Below are 21,722 nucleotides of genomic sequence, written 5' to 3'. Positions count from 1 at the left end.
TCACACACTCCCAGCAACTATGGGTGCAGTGGGAGCCACTTACGTTCTCAGCAATACGTGCGGCACGCTGAGCAGAATGGTTCTTTTTCTGAGATAGAATTCACATGCCATAAAATTCACCACTTCCAAGTACATAAGTGGGTATTTCCCTCCAAACATGTATTTTGTTGTTGAGAATATACACCAATTCAACAGGTTCTACATGCCCAATTTAGTGACACTAATTCTGTTCTTCAAGTTGTAAACTATTCTCACCCTCCTTTTCTGAGCTGTTCCACCCTCATTAGCATAAATTCATTAACCGCTAAGGCTCCAATCTAATCTCGGGAGTTGCTGTTATGTGATCCCGTACAGCTAGCTCTTAAAAGAGCAAATGCTCCAGCAGACATTTTCACTTGTTAAACAAAACTACTGTTCAGTATTAAGTATTATGACTTGAGGGAATATTTTTGGTTGAAGGTTTAAAGATAATCTCAGGGCAACAATTTCAGGGGTTCATGGCTCCTTAGAGTCTGGAATTCATGAGAATTTGAAGTTCTGTTTTGCATCCCCCCCCGCCCCCATCACGTCTCATCAGGATTCGTCTATAGAATCTTTCATCAGTAATAGTAGCCGGGCACCATCCAGTTCTTCGGGTCTCATGAGCTCAATTAATTAGCCACACATTCCCTATCTGCCTCCGATTTCTGACCCTCCTTCCTCTGTGGCTCTCTCCAGGTGAACAGAGACCGACTGTTGTGCCTTAGATAGCCTCCTGCACGCTTCACGACCCGTCATTACACAACGAATGGGGAAAAAACCCCAACAAAACGGACCCACTGCCATCAAGTCCATTTTGATCCACATAAAATCTTTACGGGAGCAGACAGCCTCATCATTCTACTGTGGAAGAGCTGGTGGGTTTGAACCACCAACCTTATTATGGTTAGCAGTTAGGACTCCATGTTACTATGCCAATTAACTGGGATGTCCAATGAAGCCATTACCATAAACGTCCAAACCAAGGAACCAGATCTCATGAGGTGATGAAGAGTAACTCAGCAATGACTTTTTTCCATTGTACAAATCTCTATCACATAATTGCAGCCAATTCAAATTCTGATAGGTGTGAATTTCTTGGCAACATTACAATACTTGGCAGCACAACCCTACCCTTTTTTCCATCAAACTCCCCCACTCCCTCTCCTTCCTGCCTCAGGTAACCACTAATAAACATTGGGCTCTACATTTGCCTTTTCTTGTCTTTTTATGTAAGTGTGGGCATACAATATTTATTTCACTCAGCATAACGTCTTTGTGCTCCGTTGATTCTATAGCATGTATCAAGACTGGATTTCTCCTGCTGTTTCGTTCTATGGTGCACAGGGTCGCTATGAGTCGGAACTGACTTGAAAACATCTAGTAACTGGCTCCATGGCATACAACAACAACAACAACATGTACCACATTTTGCTTATCCATTCATATGCTGTTTGCACCTGTGACTGGTGCAGCACTGAACATTGTCTACAAGTCTTGAGTCCGCTTTCATATCTTTTGGGTATAATGTATTTAGGAGTGGAACTGCTGGGTAATATGGGAGTTCTAATTTTAGTTTTCTGAGGAACTGCCATATGGTTTGCCATGTGCCAAAATGGTTTCACATTGGTGCCACTTTGCATTCCTGCAAGCAATGGATAAGAGCATTCCCCATGTAACAGGATGAATTTTCACGTGTGTAGATGGCTATCAACCATCACCACTATGGAATTCCAGAGGGTTTTCATCAATCCCCAAAGAAATCAGCATGCCACAGCGATCAGCTCCCAGAAGTCCTCTCCTCCACCCCTTGAAGCCAGTCATCTACTTTCTGTCTCTGTGGATTTGCCTACTCTAGACCCTTCAAATCAACAGACTTAGACACTATGTGGCCTTTTGTGTCTACCTTCCTTCACTTAACACAGGTTTCTAAGGTTCATCCATGTTGTAGCAAGTACCATAGTTCATTCCTTTTAATGAATGGTTGGTACATAATTGTATATATTTTTAATTGTGGTAAAAATATGCACAATAAAACAACTGCCGATTCAGTAATTTCTACATGAATAATTCTGTGACATTTATTACATATTTTATGTTGTGCAATTATTCTCACTTTCCTTTTCCAAATGATTTTACCACAACTGGTTGGTTTTTGATAGATAATGTTCATTAAGTGCCTTCTTTGGGTTCAACATTGTATTGAATATTTTGTACACAATTTCTCTTTGATTTTCAAAGCAATCCCAATCCTATGGTTTTTACTATTACGGCCCTATTTTACAGCTGAGGAAACAAGCTTTGAGAGATGCAGTTACTAAGCCAGGCTGTCCAAATCCAGACCTGGTACTCTTAAATTACTAGCACCCTATATGAGCACTCTAGTCAGCCTAATCTTTGACACATTTTAACTAACACTGTTCTACAGATGGCTTAGCAGTCCCCTGGATTCCTATTCAAACAGCTCATGGAAAAATCAGCCAGGGAGCCTTAGAAAGGTCTCATCTGCACACGCAGCCCATACACACAGGAAGCACTGCGGAAGGCAGGGCCAGCCAGCTGCATGTGTATGTCCTAGCCTCAGCATACCTCGTTACCTCTCATGGCCTAGACCAGCTTTCCACTGGGTGAGGCTTTTCAGCTCCACCATGGACACCCACCTCAAGGGTCCACTCCCTATGCCCCGCAGGCCCTTGCTGGCCATTCAGCCCTTTGTTCCACCCGGGGCACTGTGGGGACCTGCACCACGTGCCTTCTGAATGAACACATCAGTAGACTGCTCCAGCTCTGTGTCTTCACCTGAAGTTAACTAGGTGGGGGTTGGGGTCACATGTTTCTAGTAACATTTGATCCAAAGTCCAATTCAGACTCCCATCATTCCTTTCCAATTAATCTACCTAAATCACAGTTTACCACATGCAGATCCAAGATATAAGCCTGAGTGAGTTACCAAATTCGTCTTCCATGGCCATGATAATCTCCACTTGGTCCAAACTGTCTAAGCCCAGGTCTTTCATAAAGTGGGAACTGACTGAGAGCTGCAAGAAAGGAACACCAGACAGAAAATGTCACCCATGAGAATATCTGCTTCCTGACTTAACGAACAGCACAGTATAGTACAACTTCGTCATTATAGAACGACCTTGAAAAAAACATACATATGTAGGTCATAACTAGCATTAAACATTCAACCTGTGCCACCATGGTCCTTGGTGTGCTTTGTATGTGAAGTCAGAGTGACTGGAAACTATACACCACGTGAGGGGCAGACTTCACGTTACATGCTGTAGGAAGCGCTTTGGTAATTGCTCTGAATGATGGCTGAGGGAGTCTGGTTTTCTTCTTGCTCCTTATTGGCAACTAAGACTCCACAGCAGTGGCGCTCCTCTCCCTCAGGAAGAGCGAAATGCTGGCGAACTGGAGGTAGTTTCAGATTACATGGTTTATTAAATCACCCTGCCTTTAATTTAGAACTCAAGATTACTAGGAAACATTCTTTGAAAACCCTTATCAAAAACTATCCACTCACAAAGCAGATTCAATTATTAAAGGAGAAATTCTTTACTATGAGGAAATTTTTTTTAAAAAGTGAAGTTGAAAACCAGAAAGGTGCAGAGCAGGGATACTACTACTAAACCAAAACCCATGGCCACTGAGTGGATTCCAACTCACGGAGCCCCTGCCGGACACAGTTATGATTAGTCCACAGGGTCGGTCCCCGGAAACAGACTGGCACACCTCTCTCTCGCAGAGTGGCTGGTGGGTTCGAACTGTCAACCTCTGGTTAGCAACTGAGCATTTTAACCACTGGCCCATTAGCGTTCCTTAATATATTACCACTTGTTTTGTGTTGTTTTTAATTGACGTTGTCAAGGATTTCATTTTACTTTGATTCACAATCAACAACCATGGAAGCAGCAGTCAAGAAATGAAACATACTGAATTGGGCAAATCTGCTGCAAAAGACCTCTTTAACATGTTAAGAATCAAAAATGTCATGTTTTCTAGAATAACTGTGTTTTGAAAAACCACCACCAATGAACTAGGTATTCATATTAAAACTTAATCCTGTTCCTTTAACTGATGTTATACTTCATTTTTTTTTTCTTTTTAAAGAAGCTTTTTATAAGTCAAGCCCAACCCAACATATTATATACATAATGAAAGTGATGTAACTCTGGTTTGAGGAATAAAAAAGCATAAATTGCTTTAAAAGAAAAAAAAAAAAAAAAAAAAAGCAAAGATGTCACCCTGGCAAATAAGGTGTGCCTGACCAAGCCCATTGTATTTTCAATCATGTCACATGCATTCAAAAGCTGGACAGTGAATAAGGAAGACCAAAGAATTGATGCATTTGAATTAAGGTATTGACAAAGAATGTTAAATATACCCTGGGCTGCCAGAAGAATGAACAAATCTGTCTTGGAAGAAGGTCAGTCAGACGTACAGTCCTTAGAAGGGATGGTGAAACTTCATCTGACATTCTTTGGGCATGTTATCAGGAGGGACCAATCCTTGGAGAAGGCCATCCTGTCTGGTACAGGGCCTCAAGGAGATGGACTGACATAGGGTTCCTAACAACACAGCAATGAGTGTGAGGATGGGACAGAAGGAGGCAGCCTGGGGTTCTGTTATACACAGGGTAGCTGGGGCTCAGACTGACCGGACTGGCTCTAACAATAGCAATGTGTATTTTTCAGAAAGGTGGGAGATGTGTGTGTCTATCACATATATATGATATGTTGTTGCTGTTAAGTGCCATCTAGTTGGTTCTGGCTCATAGCGACCCTGTATAGAGTTTCCAAGGAGCAACTGGTGAGCTTAAACTGGCAACCTTGTGGTTCAAACCAACTGTGCATTCCAGTGCATTAGCCCATAGTGCCACAGATAACATGTGTGTGTGTGTGTGTGTGTGTGTGTGTGTGTGTGTTTAAATATGCATTATTTGATGAAAGACATCAGAGATGTGGTGCTGGGCGCCAGGCACTCTTCACTGAAGACCCTTGGGTCTCTGCATTTTAGACCACACTAGTAAATGCCCCAGGAATGCTGGCAGCATAATGGGTATCACTCGGGCTGCTACCCGCAAGGTCAGCAGTTCTATTGACCAGCTGTTCCAAGGGAGAAAGAAGAGGCTTTCTGCTCCAGGGAAGATTTACAGCTGTGGAAACCCTCCACCGAGTCGTTATGAGTTGAAACCAACTTCCCAGCCCACCACAGCAGTAAATACTCATTCTTAAAACAAACAATAAAACATAACCACTACCAACTCCCCGGCACACCATCGCAGTAAATACTCATTCTTAGAACAACCAATAAAACGTAACCAGTGCCGATTACCTTCTCCGGGTCAATCTTATCATAGAGTTTCAGGACGTAGAGAACACGGTCCTTGATTCCCTCTAACGTCAAGGGGGGTGCTTCGCTATACTGGCGGTACAACTGTGGAACTCTCCCAGGAACCTAGAGCAAGGAAAGGAGGGAAACAGTGTCCTTGAACAGAGAACGTATACCCCAATAGCTAGCTTCCACTCAGCTGTTAGGGCTTTGGAGAACCCACATCATCCAATTCTAGGCTTGGCCATTAGGACACACTGAGGCACACTGCATTGTCACTGCCCTCACTGAGTTGTCTCAGAAGCCCGGGTAGCTCAGCCGTGTATGTAATAGACCCCCTTTTCCTCACAGCCAGACTGGCCCCTCAGATTCCTCTGTTCAGCCATCAGGCCTCCTGGACGTTTGCTCTGCTCAATGAGACAAACCACTACCATAATCTTCTAGCGTCTGCTGAAGAGCCTGTCTTGGCATGGCATCTTCAGCATCCCACTGCCTCTCCTGAAGCACCTGTAAGACAACCCGAGTCAGAATAACCCACAGGAAAGAGCTGTTATGAAGTGAAAGGCTTCACACGGAGGTCAAGAGTCAGGTCTAATTTGGCCTCAGAAGTAATTACACTGACCACAGGCAGAACAAATGACGCCAGCACACCAACCAAAGGAGAGCAGAAGAGAGCCCAAGAGTCCTTCTCCTGGACTGCCTTACTTCCTACCACCAATCAAGTCAGAAGCCTTTGTTAGGCCAGAGCAGTTATCTCTGAGCAGCCGCCTGCTTGACCTGGAACACTCACAGTGTAAGGAGGGCTTAATAATGACAGAGCAGTATCTCTGAGCAGCCTGCTCGACCTGGAACACTCACAGTGTAAGGAGGGTTTGATACTGTGGAAGGCACAAAAAAGAGAAAACAGTTGCCTGACAGTTTTGCTTACCATGGAATTCCCTAATGCATACTGGGTTGCCTTCTAGACTTGACTGAAGTCCACAGTATGGATTTAAGGCACTTCCCCACAGAAAGAGGCTTTGCTTGTTGGGCTCCAGCACCCCAAGACTCAAAATGGTCTACAAATCCTTGGAGCCAAACTAATATATAAAGGTAATTTAGAAAGCGTTGCTACGAGGGTTCCAGTTCATATGTACATAAGTTTATTCCAAACAAAACATGCTTAAACATGTCTCTAGTCAGTGGATGGCTGCAGGCAAATGTGCTCAGCAATACACTTGTCTTAGTCTCATTAGGGTGATGTCCAAAAAACAAAGCTGAAGAAAACGGTTTTTTTTATTTCTTTGATTGTGAACTGAGTGCAAGTTTACAGAGCAGAGCATGTTTTACATTCAACTAATCAGTTCCAGCTCAATGACTGCCACCCCCTCCATGTAGCAACAGGTATCCCACTCGCTCCCTGTGGTTCCTAGTTCCATGCCACCCTCCTTCCCAACCCTTCTGAACCTCTCCCCAGGTAAATGGTGCCTTTTTGACATGAATGGTTGACCAGACCATGGTGAGTGCAGACCTCACCAGTGTTGCTGGCCCCACCTTGAAAACAGGGTCACAAGGGTGAGTTCCATTCTCTACCTGAAGGATGTCTGAGGACAATGGTCTCAAGGTCCTCCCATCTCTTTCTGACCAGTAAGCCTGGTCTTCTTGTATAATTTTGAGTTTTGTTCTATATTGTTTCCCACTCTATTTAGAACCTTCCAGCGTGATCCCTTTTAGAGAAGTCGGTGGTGGGAACCGGGCACCATCTAGTTCTCGTGGTCTCAGGGTTGTGAGGTCCACTAGTCCAGTGGACTCAACTGATTCTAAGCCACTTCAATTTTCATCACACAGGGAGAGACCGATAGGTTCTCCCTAAATGGCTGCTCATGTGCTTTTAAGATCCCAGTAGCTACTCACCAAGGTAGGAATGTAGACCATTGTCTTTGTGAACTGTTAACGGTGTCCCTAAGACTGGTTCTGAGACCCCAGGTCTAGCAACTCACTGCCTCAAAGTGTTTGGTAATGTTTAAGAAATTTTCTTCATTTTGTCCTCTGTCTGCTCCCCAACATTCATAGGTGTGTTTGCAGCAAAGGTAAATAGCTGTGTACAGATAGCATCTGCCTAACCCTTATATATTTGTGGGTATACTCCCAGACCCATTCAGCCTGTATATCTGTCCATGTATCTACCTGTACAGCAATGTTGTTGAGTTGTATATAAAACAGTATTTACCTCTATCCCCTTTAACCCTTGCATTCTGTGTCTTCAACTGTCTTTATTGTTCTCTGCCAACCTTGTATATTGCTTTCCCCGTTTCTTTTAGCACAAAAGTCTTCAGTTTTTACAACAGTGGTGTCATACAATCTTTGTCTTTTTGTGACTGACTCATCTCACACAGCATACTGTCCCCAGGTTCTTCAGGAGGTAGTCACAGACGGAAGAAAACAATTTTGAGGTCAGAGTTAATATAAAAAGTTTAAGAAAACTCGAGTGGAAACACCTTCCCAAATCATTGACGCTTTGCAACAAGTTTGCAGAAATGCTGCTCAACATAAAATAACCGTTTTTAGATGAATCAAGGATTTTTAAGGAATGTTGGGAAGACCTCAAAGATGAGCCAAGAGACAGAAGACTCTCCAGAAACTATGGCTGAAGTCTAAACCAGTGGAAGACCACAAATTCCCAATGATGCAATAGCTACTGAAGCTGGCATTTCACATGGTTTGGCATTTTCAATTTTCAGTGAACTGAACATCTTGGCCTGAGCAAGCTTTCAACTCAACTGGTGGCAAAAGCATTGAGCAAAGAACTACTCTTTTCATCAGTTTATAAAGCAAATTTGAAGCTAAGGAAGGTGGTTTTATAGAACAAATTGTAACCTGGGGCAAGTCTTTGTTTTACTAATATGACCCAGAGAACAAGGTACAATCAACACAGTGGCTTCTCAGGGAATCTGCAGGGCCAATTAAATTCAAAGCAGAGGCCACTTCAAAAAATTATGGAGACTTTTTTGGATTCCCAAGGGAGTAATCTTGATTTTCTTGAAAGACACAACACAATCATGGGAGCTTAGTATGAAGAAGTTTTCAGAAAACTGAAAACTGTATTAGTGAGAAAAAGGCCGGGGAAGTTGAGCCGAGGAATTTTTTTCCCATCATGACAATGGACCTTCTCATTCTCTAAGGGTAGGAAGGGCTGTCCTACAGGAACTTTCCTGGGAAACCGTACCCCATCCCCCTCACAGCCCTGATCATTCCTGGGAAACCATACCCCATCCCCCTCACAGCCCTGATCTTTCCTGGGAAACCGTACCCCATCCACCTCACAGCCCTGATCATTCCTGGGAAACCGTACCCCATCCACCTCACAGCCCTGATCTTTCCTAGGAAACCGTACCCCATCCACCTCACAGCCCTGATCTTTCCTGGGAAACCGTACCCCATCCCCCTCACAGCCCTGATCTTTCTGCTTCAGACTTCTTTTGTTACCAGTTAACACTCATGGAAGCAGCACTCAAGAAATCAAATGATGTATTACATTAGGTAAATCTGCTGCAAAAGACCTCTTTAAAATGTTAAAGAGCAAAATGTTACTTTAAGGACTAAGGTGCACCTGACACAAGCCATGGTATTTTCAGTATCTTCATATGCATGTGCAAGTTGGACAGTGAATAAGGACCACAGGAATCTATGCCTTTGAATGATGGTGTTGGCGAAGAATACTGAAAGTACCATGGACTGCCAAAAGAGCAAACCAATCTGTTTTGGAAGAAGTGCAGCTATGCTTGAGAGCAAGGATGGCAACACTTCATCTCTCATTCTTTGGAAACGCTATCGTGAGGGACCAGTCCCCACAGAGGAACACCATGCCTGGCAAAGTAAAAGGTCAGCGGGAAAGAGGAAGCCGGACTGGCCCAGTGGCAGCAACAATGGACTCAAACATGACAATAAGTGTGAGGCTGGCGCAGGACTGGGCAACTTTGCATTCTGTTACACATGAATTAGGGGTCCTGGTGTGGTGCTGTAGGATAAGTACTGGGACGCCAAGGGTGGCGTGAACCACAGGGTCGGTGGTTCAAACTCACCAGCTGCTCCTCAGAAATCCTATAGAGGGTCACTATGAGTGGAAACCGATTTGACTGCACTTAACAACAACAACATACATGAAAAGACCATAGACGGAGCCTTCTTTGAAGCAAACACCACCAAGAGGATCACAATGATAAAGACCCACTGCTCTGAACCCTGGCTGCAGTATAGCCTGCAGGACTTGATCCCACCCCTTAATGCTGCCTCTTCAGACCTGTTTGTGGATTTCTTGTCATTAGCCAGACTACTGTACTGTCCTTAGCACTTCATGTGTGAAGGAGCTTCAAGAAGACTGTAGTTCCACAAAGTTTCTGCAGCTCCCAGCCCCCAAGTCTAACAATAGTCCTGAGAGATACAGTGTCCTATCGGCCCCATGTTATGGGTGAAACTGAGGCAGAGAAAAGCTAAGTGTCCTGCTCTGTGTCCCCCAACACAGTTGATTGGAAGGCCTGACTGCCTCCTTCCCGCTGGCCAGAGTAAACTCTCATTGCCCTACTGAGAACTTTAGCCTCCCAGGTTTCATCAGCCGCTTGTTTAAAAAGAAATGGGTAGAGAAGAATCAGCAAGTACCTTTGAAGAGTGTCCCCAAAGCCCAACATAATGGTTCTTCCCCAAGAACTGCACTGAAGAAGTTAAATGACAAATCACCTCCCAGGGACTTAAAGAGAGTTGTTAACAATTTGTTTCCAGCAGATTCCATCACTCCTCCACTGGGGACCATTCTGAGGAAGCTCAGAGGAATCTAAGGAAACGGCTTTAAAGGCCTCTTTATAAGGAGTCCTGCTGTGGCACTGTAGGATCAACACAGGACTGTGAACCACAAGGTCAACAGTTCAAACCCACCAGCTACTCCTTGGAAACCCTACACAGGGTCACCATCAGTCAGAACCAACTCAACAACACTTAGCAACAACAACGTAAGCTGTCCACTGGGCAGCCCTACCCATGCAGCACAGACATCTCAAACCCAGCTGTCTGGACTGGACTCCTTACCTGCCTCCAACACTTCTGCCTGCAGATTCCCATTCCCTCATTCTCTTCCCAGAAACTCGAACCACAAACCTTCCCACCTAAACCCTCTCTTCCCATTTTTCCCATCACATTTACCTGATCACACAGACTGGCTGGTAGAGAGGAAAAGTCTCAGTTATTCCTTCAACAAACATGTTCACTTTCTGTCATCTACAAAGAGGAAAACACTATTTCTCCATGACATATAGCACCCTTCACGATATGCTTGGTTTCCTACCTCAACTCCAAACGCTCCCATTCCATAGACACAAAGGACCAACCACAAGGAAGCAAATGTCAGCCTCTTCCTGGATCTCGGTACAAGCCATTCCAAGCCCCGACTGCTTGAGAACCTGCTGTTTTCGAGACCAGGCTCCCTGGGAGCTAGCTAGGTCCCTCTTGTTGCTTCTGCCCTGTCCACTCACTTGTTCTCACACATTTCAATGTCTTACCTGTATTGACTATCACCTGTACATTTTACCCCTATGCCAAGCATTACCTACACACCAGGCACTGCTACAGGCTGGAAATACAAAGATGAATACGACATGGCCTCCACTTAAGAGAAGTTTATAGTTTAATGGAAAAGACAGATTATTTTAATAAAATGTAACAGAAGTATTATTAAGCTGCTCTAGGAAGAAAATAGTTGTCACTCAATCCTTTAGAGGCGGGGAAGGGGATCTGGAGTCAGTAGGGCAAAGAATAAGGGCAATTATTCAAGGAGAGGGACGGGGAGGTCACTAAAAGGGAACAAGGCATGGGTGTCTATGTTTGTGAGAGGAGACAGCAGCTCTCTGCTACAGAATGGAGGGCAAGGGGGATGGGCACGGAGGCTGAAGAGAGCCAGAGCCCAGGTCTGCAGGCCTCAGAGGCCAGGACTCCGTCTTCCTGGGGAATGACATGGACAGACCTCACTGACTCCTTCACTGTTAGACACGTAATCTAGTTCTAGTCTCCGGAACAGTGGAGCTTTGCCTGCACAGCTGGTTTGCCTTCATCTGGGTACCATGCCTCACAGAACTATCTGAAACTGTTCTTCACATCTAGCTGCTAGCGAGTTTAGATTCAGGTCCCGCCTGGACCTAGTGTAACACTTCTAGGCTCCATTTTAGGCTGCGAGTCTTGCTTTTCTTCTTTTTTGCTTGTTGTTGTTACGTGCCGTGGAGTCGGTTCTGACTCATAGTGACTCTGTACAGGGTTTCTGAGGAGCAGCTGGTGGGGTTGTTTTTCTTACTGTCTGCTAATTTTTATCATTTTGTGTTTTTATACTTTTATATGCAGGAAAGATACCTTAGATCATTTTTAGGGGGAACAGAGTATAAGTGATAAATGAGCTTCATAGATGGATTTAAGACAGGGAAAACTGGCAGCAGGGAGTGGGTGGAACAAGCAGTACCCTAGAGAAGACTCCTAATGGCCGGAGGTAGACATCTGGGGTGGTTGGCATAATAGAAACTAAGTGTGGCTGACACTTAAGTGTGAGGTAGAGCAAGAGCCCAAGGAACAGGGTTGGTGCAGAGAGCTAGGGAAAAACAACCCGAGAATAGTGTCAGTTATGCAGGTGACAAAAAACAGAGCCCCAGCGATGAAGCTGGCATGTTCCACAAAATGACTGCAAAGTGTCTAATGAAGACACCAACTAGTCTGTCTTTCGTATTCATGTTGGTATCACTAAACAGCTAGCATAAGGCCCAGCAGGCACAGAGCTGTCTGTCCATTATCTCGGAATAAACAAGTATGTCTTCACTTCAATCCACAAAGGGTATACATATGATGATTAAATGGGAACAATTAGTAAAAAACCACTTTATAAAATTAAATGTTCATCTGATGTATGAGGGGGTTTCAAAAGTCCATGGAAAAATGGACTTAAAGATAATGGAATTTTTCCAAGAACTTTTTAAAGCCCCCTTGTGTAAATTAATGTATACAGTCAAGCCGAGTTAGTGGAACATATTCCAGCACCTACCCAAAATGTGGCTTGCTGCTCCAAGCGTGGTTCAGGGACCAGCAGCATCAGTACCTCTTGGGAACCCATTGCAAATTAATCCTTTCAGGCCCCCTTCCCAGACCTAGTAAATCAGGACCTGTAGTTTAACTCCCGTGACCTTTATGCACAACGCAGTTTGAGAATCACTGCTTTAAAAACAGGGACAATCACTGTGCATTTCAGTCCAATACTGAAATCAGTCTCAGAAACAAACACTCAGCAACTCTACCCACTGACCTTTTAGACCTTATTCCAGGTGAAATTAACTTTCCGATTCAACCACTAGGACAACACCAACACTCTGAAGGAATCCACTGCACCTCAAGTAAGCCTCCACACTAGCACAAAAAAAAATCACTTGCGGACTTTTAAAAAGGATGAGCAGACCTCGGCTCTACGGAGACTGGCAGAATTGGCCCGGACATCCTATTTTTCATATTCTAACAGGTGGTCCAGGCTGAAACCACTGTGATACGTTAAGTCCATGAGTTTGAAACAGGTTTCTCCCATTGACCTTGGGAGATGATAGACTCTACCTTAAGGCTTTAGTTCTTCATCTTAGCTGCATATCAGAGTAACATGAGAAACTTGACAAATAAGAACAAAACAAAAAGCCCATGCCAGCGACTCATCCCAGAAGCCAAAGCCAGAATGGGAGGTGAGGAGGCGGGCTGAATATGCGGCTATAGGATTGACAACCAGTGTCCCCACTCGGGTCTCATCAGAAAGTCCGCTAGTTCCCATTACTTGTTCCTACCCTTCACTTCAAGGAATGCAGGCGTCGAGGACGATGCCAAGGGGAGAATTCAAGACAGAAATGTAGAGAGAGGACTCCTCGGAAGAAGTTGCAGGCCAGTGTTTTCCTCTAGAAAGCTGTCACTGTTTGGATCACTACAAAACACAGACAACTTACTAGGCACGGCACTAGGGGCTTCCAGAAAGGGAAAGACTTATTTGTAGTTTCAGGAGGCGGCGGTCTGCGCTCCAAGGTCCGACCATCGCTGCTAACTACCAGATCGCCATGCGCAAGTTCCGCTACGGCAGCGGATATCCAGGTGCGATCAGGTACCCCGGGGTCACCGCGCCCTCGCTGCCCGGCCCCGGACTCCTCGCCTTCCCAAGCACACCTGGCTAGCCCCGACTCGCCGCCTTAAGGCCAGCTCCGTCCAGTGTCAGCCCGGCCCCCGGTCCCTGACCCCTGCCAGGCTCCAACAAAGTCACCGCGAGTCACCTGCGCGAGCATCGAGACCGGCAGAGGAGCACAAGGTCTCGTCCGGATCCCCGCAGGGCATAGGGCCGTGCTGAGTGGCCGTGCCGCAGCCAGCGTGCTGGCCCGGGGCAGTGGTGTGAAGGCCGCGGGCAGGCGGCGGACACAGACAGAAAGGACACGAGCCGCCATGGCTACACCAACCCAGGATGCACTGCGCCGCAGCCTCGAGGCCGGGATTCCTCGCTCGTCCCGCGCAGGCGACGCACAGAGCGGCGCTGCGGGGCCTCGGCGGCGCTAGCGGCCCCTAGCGGCCCCTGGCGGCCCCTGCACCCTCAGGACCGTGCCAGAAGGTCATTCATTAGGTTTGGAGGTGAGGCTACTTCGCGTCAGAACTAAGGGCACAGCCTGTCTCTTCCTACACACTGATGAAAACTTATAGATAAAAAAGAAACTCATTGATTCACCCTATGAAAATTCTTAAATGCATTTATTTAAGTTTTGATGCCACGAGTCCTGTTGTTGTGAAGTGCCGTGGAGTCGATTCCGAACCATAGCGACCCTGTATAGGGTTTCTAAGGAGCAGCTGGTGAGCTTCAACCGCCGACCTTGCAGTTCAAACGGCTTTGCAGTCTGGCGCATTAACCCACAGCGCCACACTTGTTGTTGTTAAGTGCCATTGAGTCAGTTCTGACCCATAGCGACCCAGTACGGGGTTTCCGAGGGTGTAAATCTTTACGGGAGTAGAAAACCTCAACCACTACGCTACCAGCGCCACATTAGGACTCCGCTATAAGTCCTACAAAAGTATTAAAATGTATTTCATAGGTGTGGCGCTGTGGGTTAATGCGCCAGACTGCAAAGCCATTTGAACTGCGAGGCCTGTGGTTCAAGCTCATAAGCTGCTCTTTGGAAACCCTATACAGGGGTTGCTATGGATCGGAATTGACTCAAGGGCACTTAACAATAGGTTGAAAGTTCACATTACAAAATGCAAAAACGAAAATTATAAATAAGAATGTGAAAATAAAAAACATTTCAAAAACGAGACTCAATTTAAACGTATGTTGTTGTGTGTGTGGAGTCGGTTCCGATTGTAAATCTTTATGGGAGCAGAAAGCCTCATCTTTCTCCCGCGGAATAGCTGGTACTTCCGAACTGATGACCGTGAGATTAGCAGCCGGATTTGTAACCACTATGCTACCAGAGCTAATACTGATACCTGTGGGAAGGAAGATATAAACATGTGTGTTTTAAAAGTTGACAAAGTATAAACTTAACAAAAATAAGGAAATGGGTGGAGGTTAAATCTAACTTGTTCACATTGTTGTTGTTGTTGTTAGGTGCCATAGAGTCGGTACCAACTCATAGCGACCTTATGCACAGCAGAATGAAACACTGCCTGATCCTGGGCCAACCTCACTACTGTTGCCACACTTGAGTCCATCAATGCTGCCACTTGGCCAATCCATCTCTTTGGGGGTCTTCCTCTTTTTCTCTGACCCTCCACCTTACCAAACATGATATCCTTCTCCAGCGACTTGTCCGTCCTGACAATATGTCCAAAATATGAGAGACAGACTTGGGCCATTTTGGCCTCCAAGGAGCACTCTGACTTCATTTCTTTTAAAACGGATCTACTGGTTCTTCTGGCAGCCCATGGCACTTTCATTATTCTCCTCCAACACCATAACTCAAAAGTATCAGTTCTTCTAGGGTCTTCCTTATTCACTGTCTAGCTTTCGCATGCATGTGAGGTTATTGAAAATACCATGGCTTGGGTCAGTTGCACCTAAGTCCTCAAACTGACATCTTTGCTCTTCAACACTTTAAAAAGGTCTTGTGCAGCAGATTTGCCTAATGCAATACTTCGTTTATTTGGTTCAAACTGACCTTGCAGTTGAGTTCTTATCCTGCAGTGCCACACCAGGATTCAAAATAGATCATGAAATTTTCTTTTTGATGCTTATGTCATTCCTTTTCAATCTGTCACTCCTGGCATAGTAAGCCATATGAGCGTGATTTCAGCTCACTAAACACCTAGGATACTGATCTTTATGAGTTCCATTTCATTTTTGACAAACTCTAATTTTCCTAGATTCATACTTTGTACATTCCATGTTCCAACTATTAATGGTTTATAGCTGTTTCTCCTGTTTCAGTTATGCCCCATCAGCAAATTAAGATTCCAAAAGTTTTGCTCCGTCATCATGGTCAACTCAACTTGGAGGAGTCAGCTCTTCCCCAGCTGTATTTTGAGTGACTTCCAACCTGAGAGACTCCAGTTGCAGCACTGTATCATCTCACAACGTTCGGTGCTCTTCTTCATGTTTCAATAGCTAAACCTTCAGTTGTTGTTGTTACGTGCTGAGGAGTCAATTCCGACTCATAGTGACCCTGTACTGGGGTTTCTGAGGCTGTAAATCTTTACGGAAGCAGAAAGCCTCATCTTTCTCCCATGGAACAGCTGGTAGTTTTGAATTGCTAACGTTGCGGTTCACAGCCCAATTTATAAACACTACGCTACCAGAAGTCCTTTAGTAGTCTGCCATTTTCTTCAATCTGTGTTAATCTGGAAGCTCTGCTGACACCTGTGCACCATGAGTGACCCTGTTGGTATTTGAACTGCCTGTGGCATAGTTCCCAGCACTACACAAGCCATCACAGCCACCAGAGCACGACTAACAGAGGAGTGGTCAAGGCTAGGCATTGGCTCTTGCAATTGTCCTCCTAGTTACTTATGTAATATCCACACAAAATCTGCTTATGAATGTTTATAGCAGCTTTATAACTGCCAAAAATGGGAAGCAACAGAGATGTCCTTTAAAAGGTGAATGTATATACACAAACTGTGTATATTCATACCACAGAGTATTATTCAGCAGTATAGAGCTATCAAGACATGAAAAGGCAAGCACAAACCTTTAATGTATACTACTTAGTTAAAGAAGTTAGACTGAAAAGGGTATTGTAAAACAAAACAAAACAAAGATACCAAATTAGCTAACATAGTCCACAAAGACAATGTTCTCCATCCTGCCTGGTGAGTAGTGTCTGGGACCTTGAAAGTTTATGAGCAGCTACTAAGACATAGCTATTAGTGTGGAAGAAAGCAGGGTGATAAGAACTGGAAGATGCTTGGAATCCATGAGTCCGATGGCCTAACGGAACATGTAAACATCAGTCTCCGTGACTCTGAGACGAGAACTAGCCAGTGCCTGGCTACCACTACCAACTTCCCTGAAAGGGAACACATTAGAGGGTTCCGGATAGAGTGGAAGAAAATGTGGAACAACACTAACATTATTTAAAAAACAAACAAACCAGGTTTACTGGTCAGCAACTTTTCCCATCTTCTCTTACCCAAACCCATCAGGGAAACAGTATTGTCTGGTGGGAGTTTACAAAACTACGGCTAGAAGAGACATTAAATAATTCACTGCACTGAAAGAATGGGCTGTGTTATTTAAGCATATGACACTCAGGAAAAGGTAAAATTCGAGACAGTAAAAAGACCAGTAGTTTCTCCGGGGTCAGTTGGAGGGAAACTGATGAATGTAAAGAGCATCAGGAATTTTTAAGGCAGTAAAATATATTCTGATGTTGGATACCTGGCATTATGCATTTGTGAAAACCCACAGAACTGCACAACACAGAGGTGACCGCTAATGCAAATGATGCACTTTATTGTCTGTTGTTGCTAAGCGCTGTCTAGTTGATTTAGACTCACAGTTACCTTGCATAGGGTTTCTGAAGAGCGGCTGGTGGATTTGAACCGGTACCTCGAGGCTAGCAGTCCAGTGCTGATCCTACAGTGCAGGACTCCAAAATAGACTTTAGTGAATGATATCAATATTCGCTCATCAGTTGTAACAAATATACAACATTAATGCAAGATTTTAATAACCTAAGAAACTGTGTGTGTGGGGGGCAAGTATATATGGGAAAACTGGATTTTCTATGAATCTAACATGTTTATAAAAAAACAGTCCATTAAACATACATCAAGCAGGATGTATCAAAATAAATATTTATTAACATTTGCAGCTTAAGTATACTGTATCTACACCTTTAAGAGCAAATGTACAAATGAGGAGAATTATAAAATACAGCCTAAAACCCCGTCCTCCCAAGTGTAATGATCATTCAAGATCACAGTGCCACCACCATCAAAAATAATAAATCTGTCTGAATGAATAAAATTCTTTAAACACCACTCAGACATTTCCCTTAAAAGTTACAACTCCAAAAAGGTATTGAGGAGGCCAGATATATCCATAAAACTGTGTTTTCTTCTTGTCCAAACTTATTAGTAGCGGTATACATATATATTTCCATCTTTTTGTCCAGCCAGCAAATGAGAATCTGTATCTGACCACTTCACAAAAGACCAATTTTGGTCCGAGACAGGTGGGAGAAGAGTAGTACAATGGCCCAAAAGTAAGTCCCAAATGGCAATTGTTCCAGAAGTCAACACTGCCGCTGCTAAATGATCTTTAACATCACCTTCCAGGAACCTAGTACCAAGCAGAAAAGAGGTCATTCAAATCACATAACAAAACAAACACATTTCTCTACAATACAGTGAAACCATACTTGCCAAAGCGACCAGAACACAAACACCTGTGAATCTGATTGCCTTCTCAGAGGCCTGTGGCTGAGTCAGCTGCAGTTTTGGCTGTATTCACACTCTATCCAGTCCCTGCCTGTCTCTCTGTATCTGCCACTCTCGCTTCAGTTCACGTTGTTCCTTCCTCAAGTCTTCAAACTAGTCCAGCTCACTCTCACCTTCGATGTCCTAACCTTTTCTAGTATTCCACACTTTGAAGAGGTCTTGTGCAGCAGATGTGCCTAATGCAATTCCTCATTTGATTGCCTGACTGCTGCTTCTGTGTGTTGACAGTGGATCCAAGCAAAATGAAGTCTTTGACATCTTCAATCTTTTCTCTGTTTATCAGGATGTAATTTATTGGTCCAGTTATGAGCATTTTTGTTTTCTTTACGTTGAGGTGCACCCCATACCAAAGGCTGTGGTCTTTGATCTTCATCAGGAAATATTTGAAGTCCTGTTCGCTGTAAGCAAGGAAGTTGCATCATCTGTATATCGCAGACTGTTAATGAGTCTTCCTCCAAACTTGATGCTTCTCGGATTTTGTGCTCAGCATACAGATTGAGTAAGTATGGTGAAAGAATACAATGCTGGTGCACACCTTTCCTGACTTTAAAACAGTCGCTGTCCCCTTGTTCTGTTTGAACAGCTGCCTCTTGTGTTATGTCCAGATCCCTCACGAGCATGCACCACACTGGTATGAAAATGGACAGAGTGTGGAGTTGGGCGCTTAAATCCCTACTGATAACATTCCTACGCTGATCGGTAGCATTTCCTGTTTCCCATTCATCTCAGTGACACAAAGATACCTGGTTTCTGTATTTGCATAAGTGCTCACTGGGCCCTGGTTACCCACACTTACCTGCCAGCCTGTCCTGGAGGGAGACAGTAGAGGAGCACACCCACACTCCGGGCCGTCTTGGGGTTGATGACAATCAGCTGAAACACGGGGCTTCCCAGCCACTCACTCTCTTTGGCACAGGGATGACTCAGAACAACAAACAGGAGTCCCTCATTTAGGAAGAAAAATGAACCACCAAATAAATCATCAAAATCAGCCATGCTGGCGAAGAGAAAACCAACGAATTACCCGAATGGTCCAAAAGCTCTAAGATGCTCAGGATTGAGTCCTATGGAAATGATCACTGAGCTGCTATGCCGGGTTCTCTATGATACGGTTCCAATGTTTTCCAGCCAGCCTAGCGACGAAATCTACAGCACATCTCATACCATCCACTTGTTGAAATGTTGATGTAGAGCAAGGGAACACAGGTGGGTATGTCAAAAAGTATTGCTACTAGGGTTCGTTTCATGCATGGGTTTGTTCCAGACAAAATGTGTTTAAACCTGTCTCTGCAATCAGTGGATGGCTGCAGACAAGGTCTCTCACTACACATCTGTCTTAGCGTCATTAGGCGTCTTCAAAACAAAAACAAAATGTCAACTCCAACCAAAACAGTGGCTTCTAAGGAGATCTACTGGGCCAATTAAATTCAAGGGAGAGAGGTCAGCTCAGAGGATTATGGTAACTATTTTCTAGGATTTTAAAGGGAGTGAGTGATTTTCTTGAATGATACAGGACAATCATGGGGCCTTTGGGGAAGAAGTTATAAGAAAATCGAAAAGGCACTGGTGAGAAAAAGGCCAGGAAAGTTGCACCAAGGCATTTTTTCCTATAATGACAATATACCTGTAAGGGCTGACTTACGCAAATTTCATTGGGAACTTATCCCATTCATCCTATAGTCCTGATTTTGCCACTTAAGATTTATTTGTGTTCCTCAAACTCTAACGTTTAAAAGGAACATGACTTGAGTCCCTCAAGAATGCCCAAACTGACATTTTGATGTAAATTCTTTAAGGAAGGGTGATAGACAAGGACACACCACCGTCAGAAGTGTGTATACCTAGATGGAAGGCACGTGTTATTTTTGTTTAATAAAAATTTCTATGGTTGTGTAGCAATACTTTTTTGACTTATCCCTATAATCAACTGGAGGGAGTTCCTCAAATTTATGAATTGAGTTTTGAAAATTCAGAGCACATTCTTCCATAAAAACAACCTTATAAACGGTGACTGAATTCTTAGAAGAATCTATTTAAAACCCAGACTCCACTCCTCTATACTGAGAACAAGAGTAAAGACTGGTCTCATGGACTTCAGCTTACTATCTCATCTATTACATATTATTTAAAAATTTAAATTTAAAATAGGTATTCATGTTATAATAAAGGCATCAAGTTATGTAATGCTTACTAGGTAAATTTCCAGTCCTGGCAACTTTACTCTCTCTTGTTTTAAGGAAGAAAAAAGCTAGGCTGAAGATTACGTGAACTGTTGAAACCACACAACTTTCCACTTCAGTTCTGAGAACCCTGTTAGACTAGGGATAGATGCTCAACTTGCCTTTGGAGCCTGAGTGCTGATGCCCCCGGGTTTCCACTGAGGCTTGGAACTGAGCCTACACAGCTCTAACCTGTGCTTCCAACAGTCAGCACTGCAGCGGTCACTCCTGACTCCTGGTCAACTACCTGAATTGATATCAATGGCTAAGAAAAGCATTATGACTATGTAATCATTCTTCCTAAGGGTATTCACTCACCTCAGAAATCATTTTTGGCAATGTGGTTAGAAGTCAACCCTAATAATGGCCATATGATTTCTCAGCACAAATTTACACCTAGAAATAAGTGCCCTCTAGTCCTACAGACAAGGAGCTCTGGTAGCGTAGAGGTTACGAGTCGGGCTGCCAACCTCAAGGTCAGCAGTTCGAAACTACCAGTGGTTCCATGGGAAAAAGATGAGGCATTCTGCTCCCGTAAAGATTTACAGCCTTGGAAACCCTGTGCAGGGTCGCTATGAGTCAGAGCCGACTCCACGGTACTTAACAACAACAACAACAACAACAAATCCTACAGACAGAACATTTAGCCATTACAGTACACCAGGATTTGTCTCAGCTGTCAAGTTCAAGATCAAACATTTGACTTGAAAACCATGAGTGGCAAGGATGGTGAGTTAACTGTTGCTGTTGTGAAGTGCCATCGAGTTGGTTCTGACCCACAGTGACCCTGAACTGCAGACCTTGAGGTTCAAAGTGACTTTGCAGTTCATCACATTAGCCCGCAGCACATCAGGACTCCATTGTTGCTGTTAGGTGCCGTCCAATGGGCTCCTCTGCATGCCACCAGGAGGACCTGCCCTGCATCACCTTCACGGTCACTGGGGTTCTGGAACCAGAGGAGTGGCTGCTGTGTCAGTCCATGTCACCGAGTTTCCCTGCCATTCCCTGGCCTCTACGCTACCACGTGTGCTGCCCTGCGGTAGCAGTCAGTGACTACTCACTCTCACTCACTGTGGTCCCGTCGTCGCCTCCACTTACCATTTCCGAATAGGCTTTGTGACAGACTGAGGCCTGGTAGCAATCGCCCATGTGCATCTTTCTCAGGAGCTGACCCGTTTTTAAATTCCTAGATACCAA

General features: G+C 44.4%; 2 protein-coding genes across 2 annotated transcripts in view; both read right to left on the bottom strand.

The window, feature by feature from the left end:
• NDUFAB1 (NADH dehydrogenase (ubiquinone) 1, alpha/beta subcomplex, 1, 8kDa) overlaps nt 1–13,823 on the bottom strand; it is a 14,434-nt gene extending 611 nt beyond the window's left edge. Inside the window, exons 1-3 of the mRNA XM_006867197.1 lie at nt 13,656–13,823; nt 5,359–5,481; nt 2,969–3,056 (exon numbers count right to left, since the gene is read on the bottom strand). Of these exons, the coding sequence (XP_006867259.1) occupies nt 2,969–3,056; nt 5,359–5,481; nt 13,656–13,823 (379 nt within the window). The remainder of the gene's footprint in view (nt 1–2,968; nt 3,057–5,358; nt 5,482–13,655) is intronic.
• A 2-nt stretch (nt 13,824–13,825) lies between these two features.
• Nucleotides 13,826–21,722, bottom strand: part of PALB2 (partner and localizer of BRCA2) — a 30,879-nt gene continuing 22,982 nt past the window's right edge. Inside the window, exons 11-14 of the mRNA XM_006867236.1 lie at nt 21,624–21,711; nt 19,103–19,251; nt 17,956–18,148; nt 13,826–13,948 (exon numbers count right to left, since the gene is read on the bottom strand). Coding sequence (XP_006867298.1) covers nt 13,826–13,948; nt 17,956–18,148; nt 19,103–19,251; nt 21,624–21,711 — 553 coding nt within the window. The remainder of the gene's footprint in view (nt 13,949–17,955; nt 18,149–19,102; nt 19,252–21,623; nt 21,712–21,722) is intronic.

Source organism: Chrysochloris asiatica, unplaced genomic scaffold (genome assembly GCF_000296735.1).
Source record: "Chrysochloris asiatica unplaced genomic scaffold, ChrAsi1.0 scaffold00102, whole genome shotgun sequence".
Lineage (NCBI taxonomy): Eukaryota > Metazoa > Chordata > Mammalia > Afrosoricida > Chrysochloridae > Chrysochloris > Chrysochloris asiatica.
This window is presented reverse-complemented; position numbering and strand designations above follow the sequence as displayed.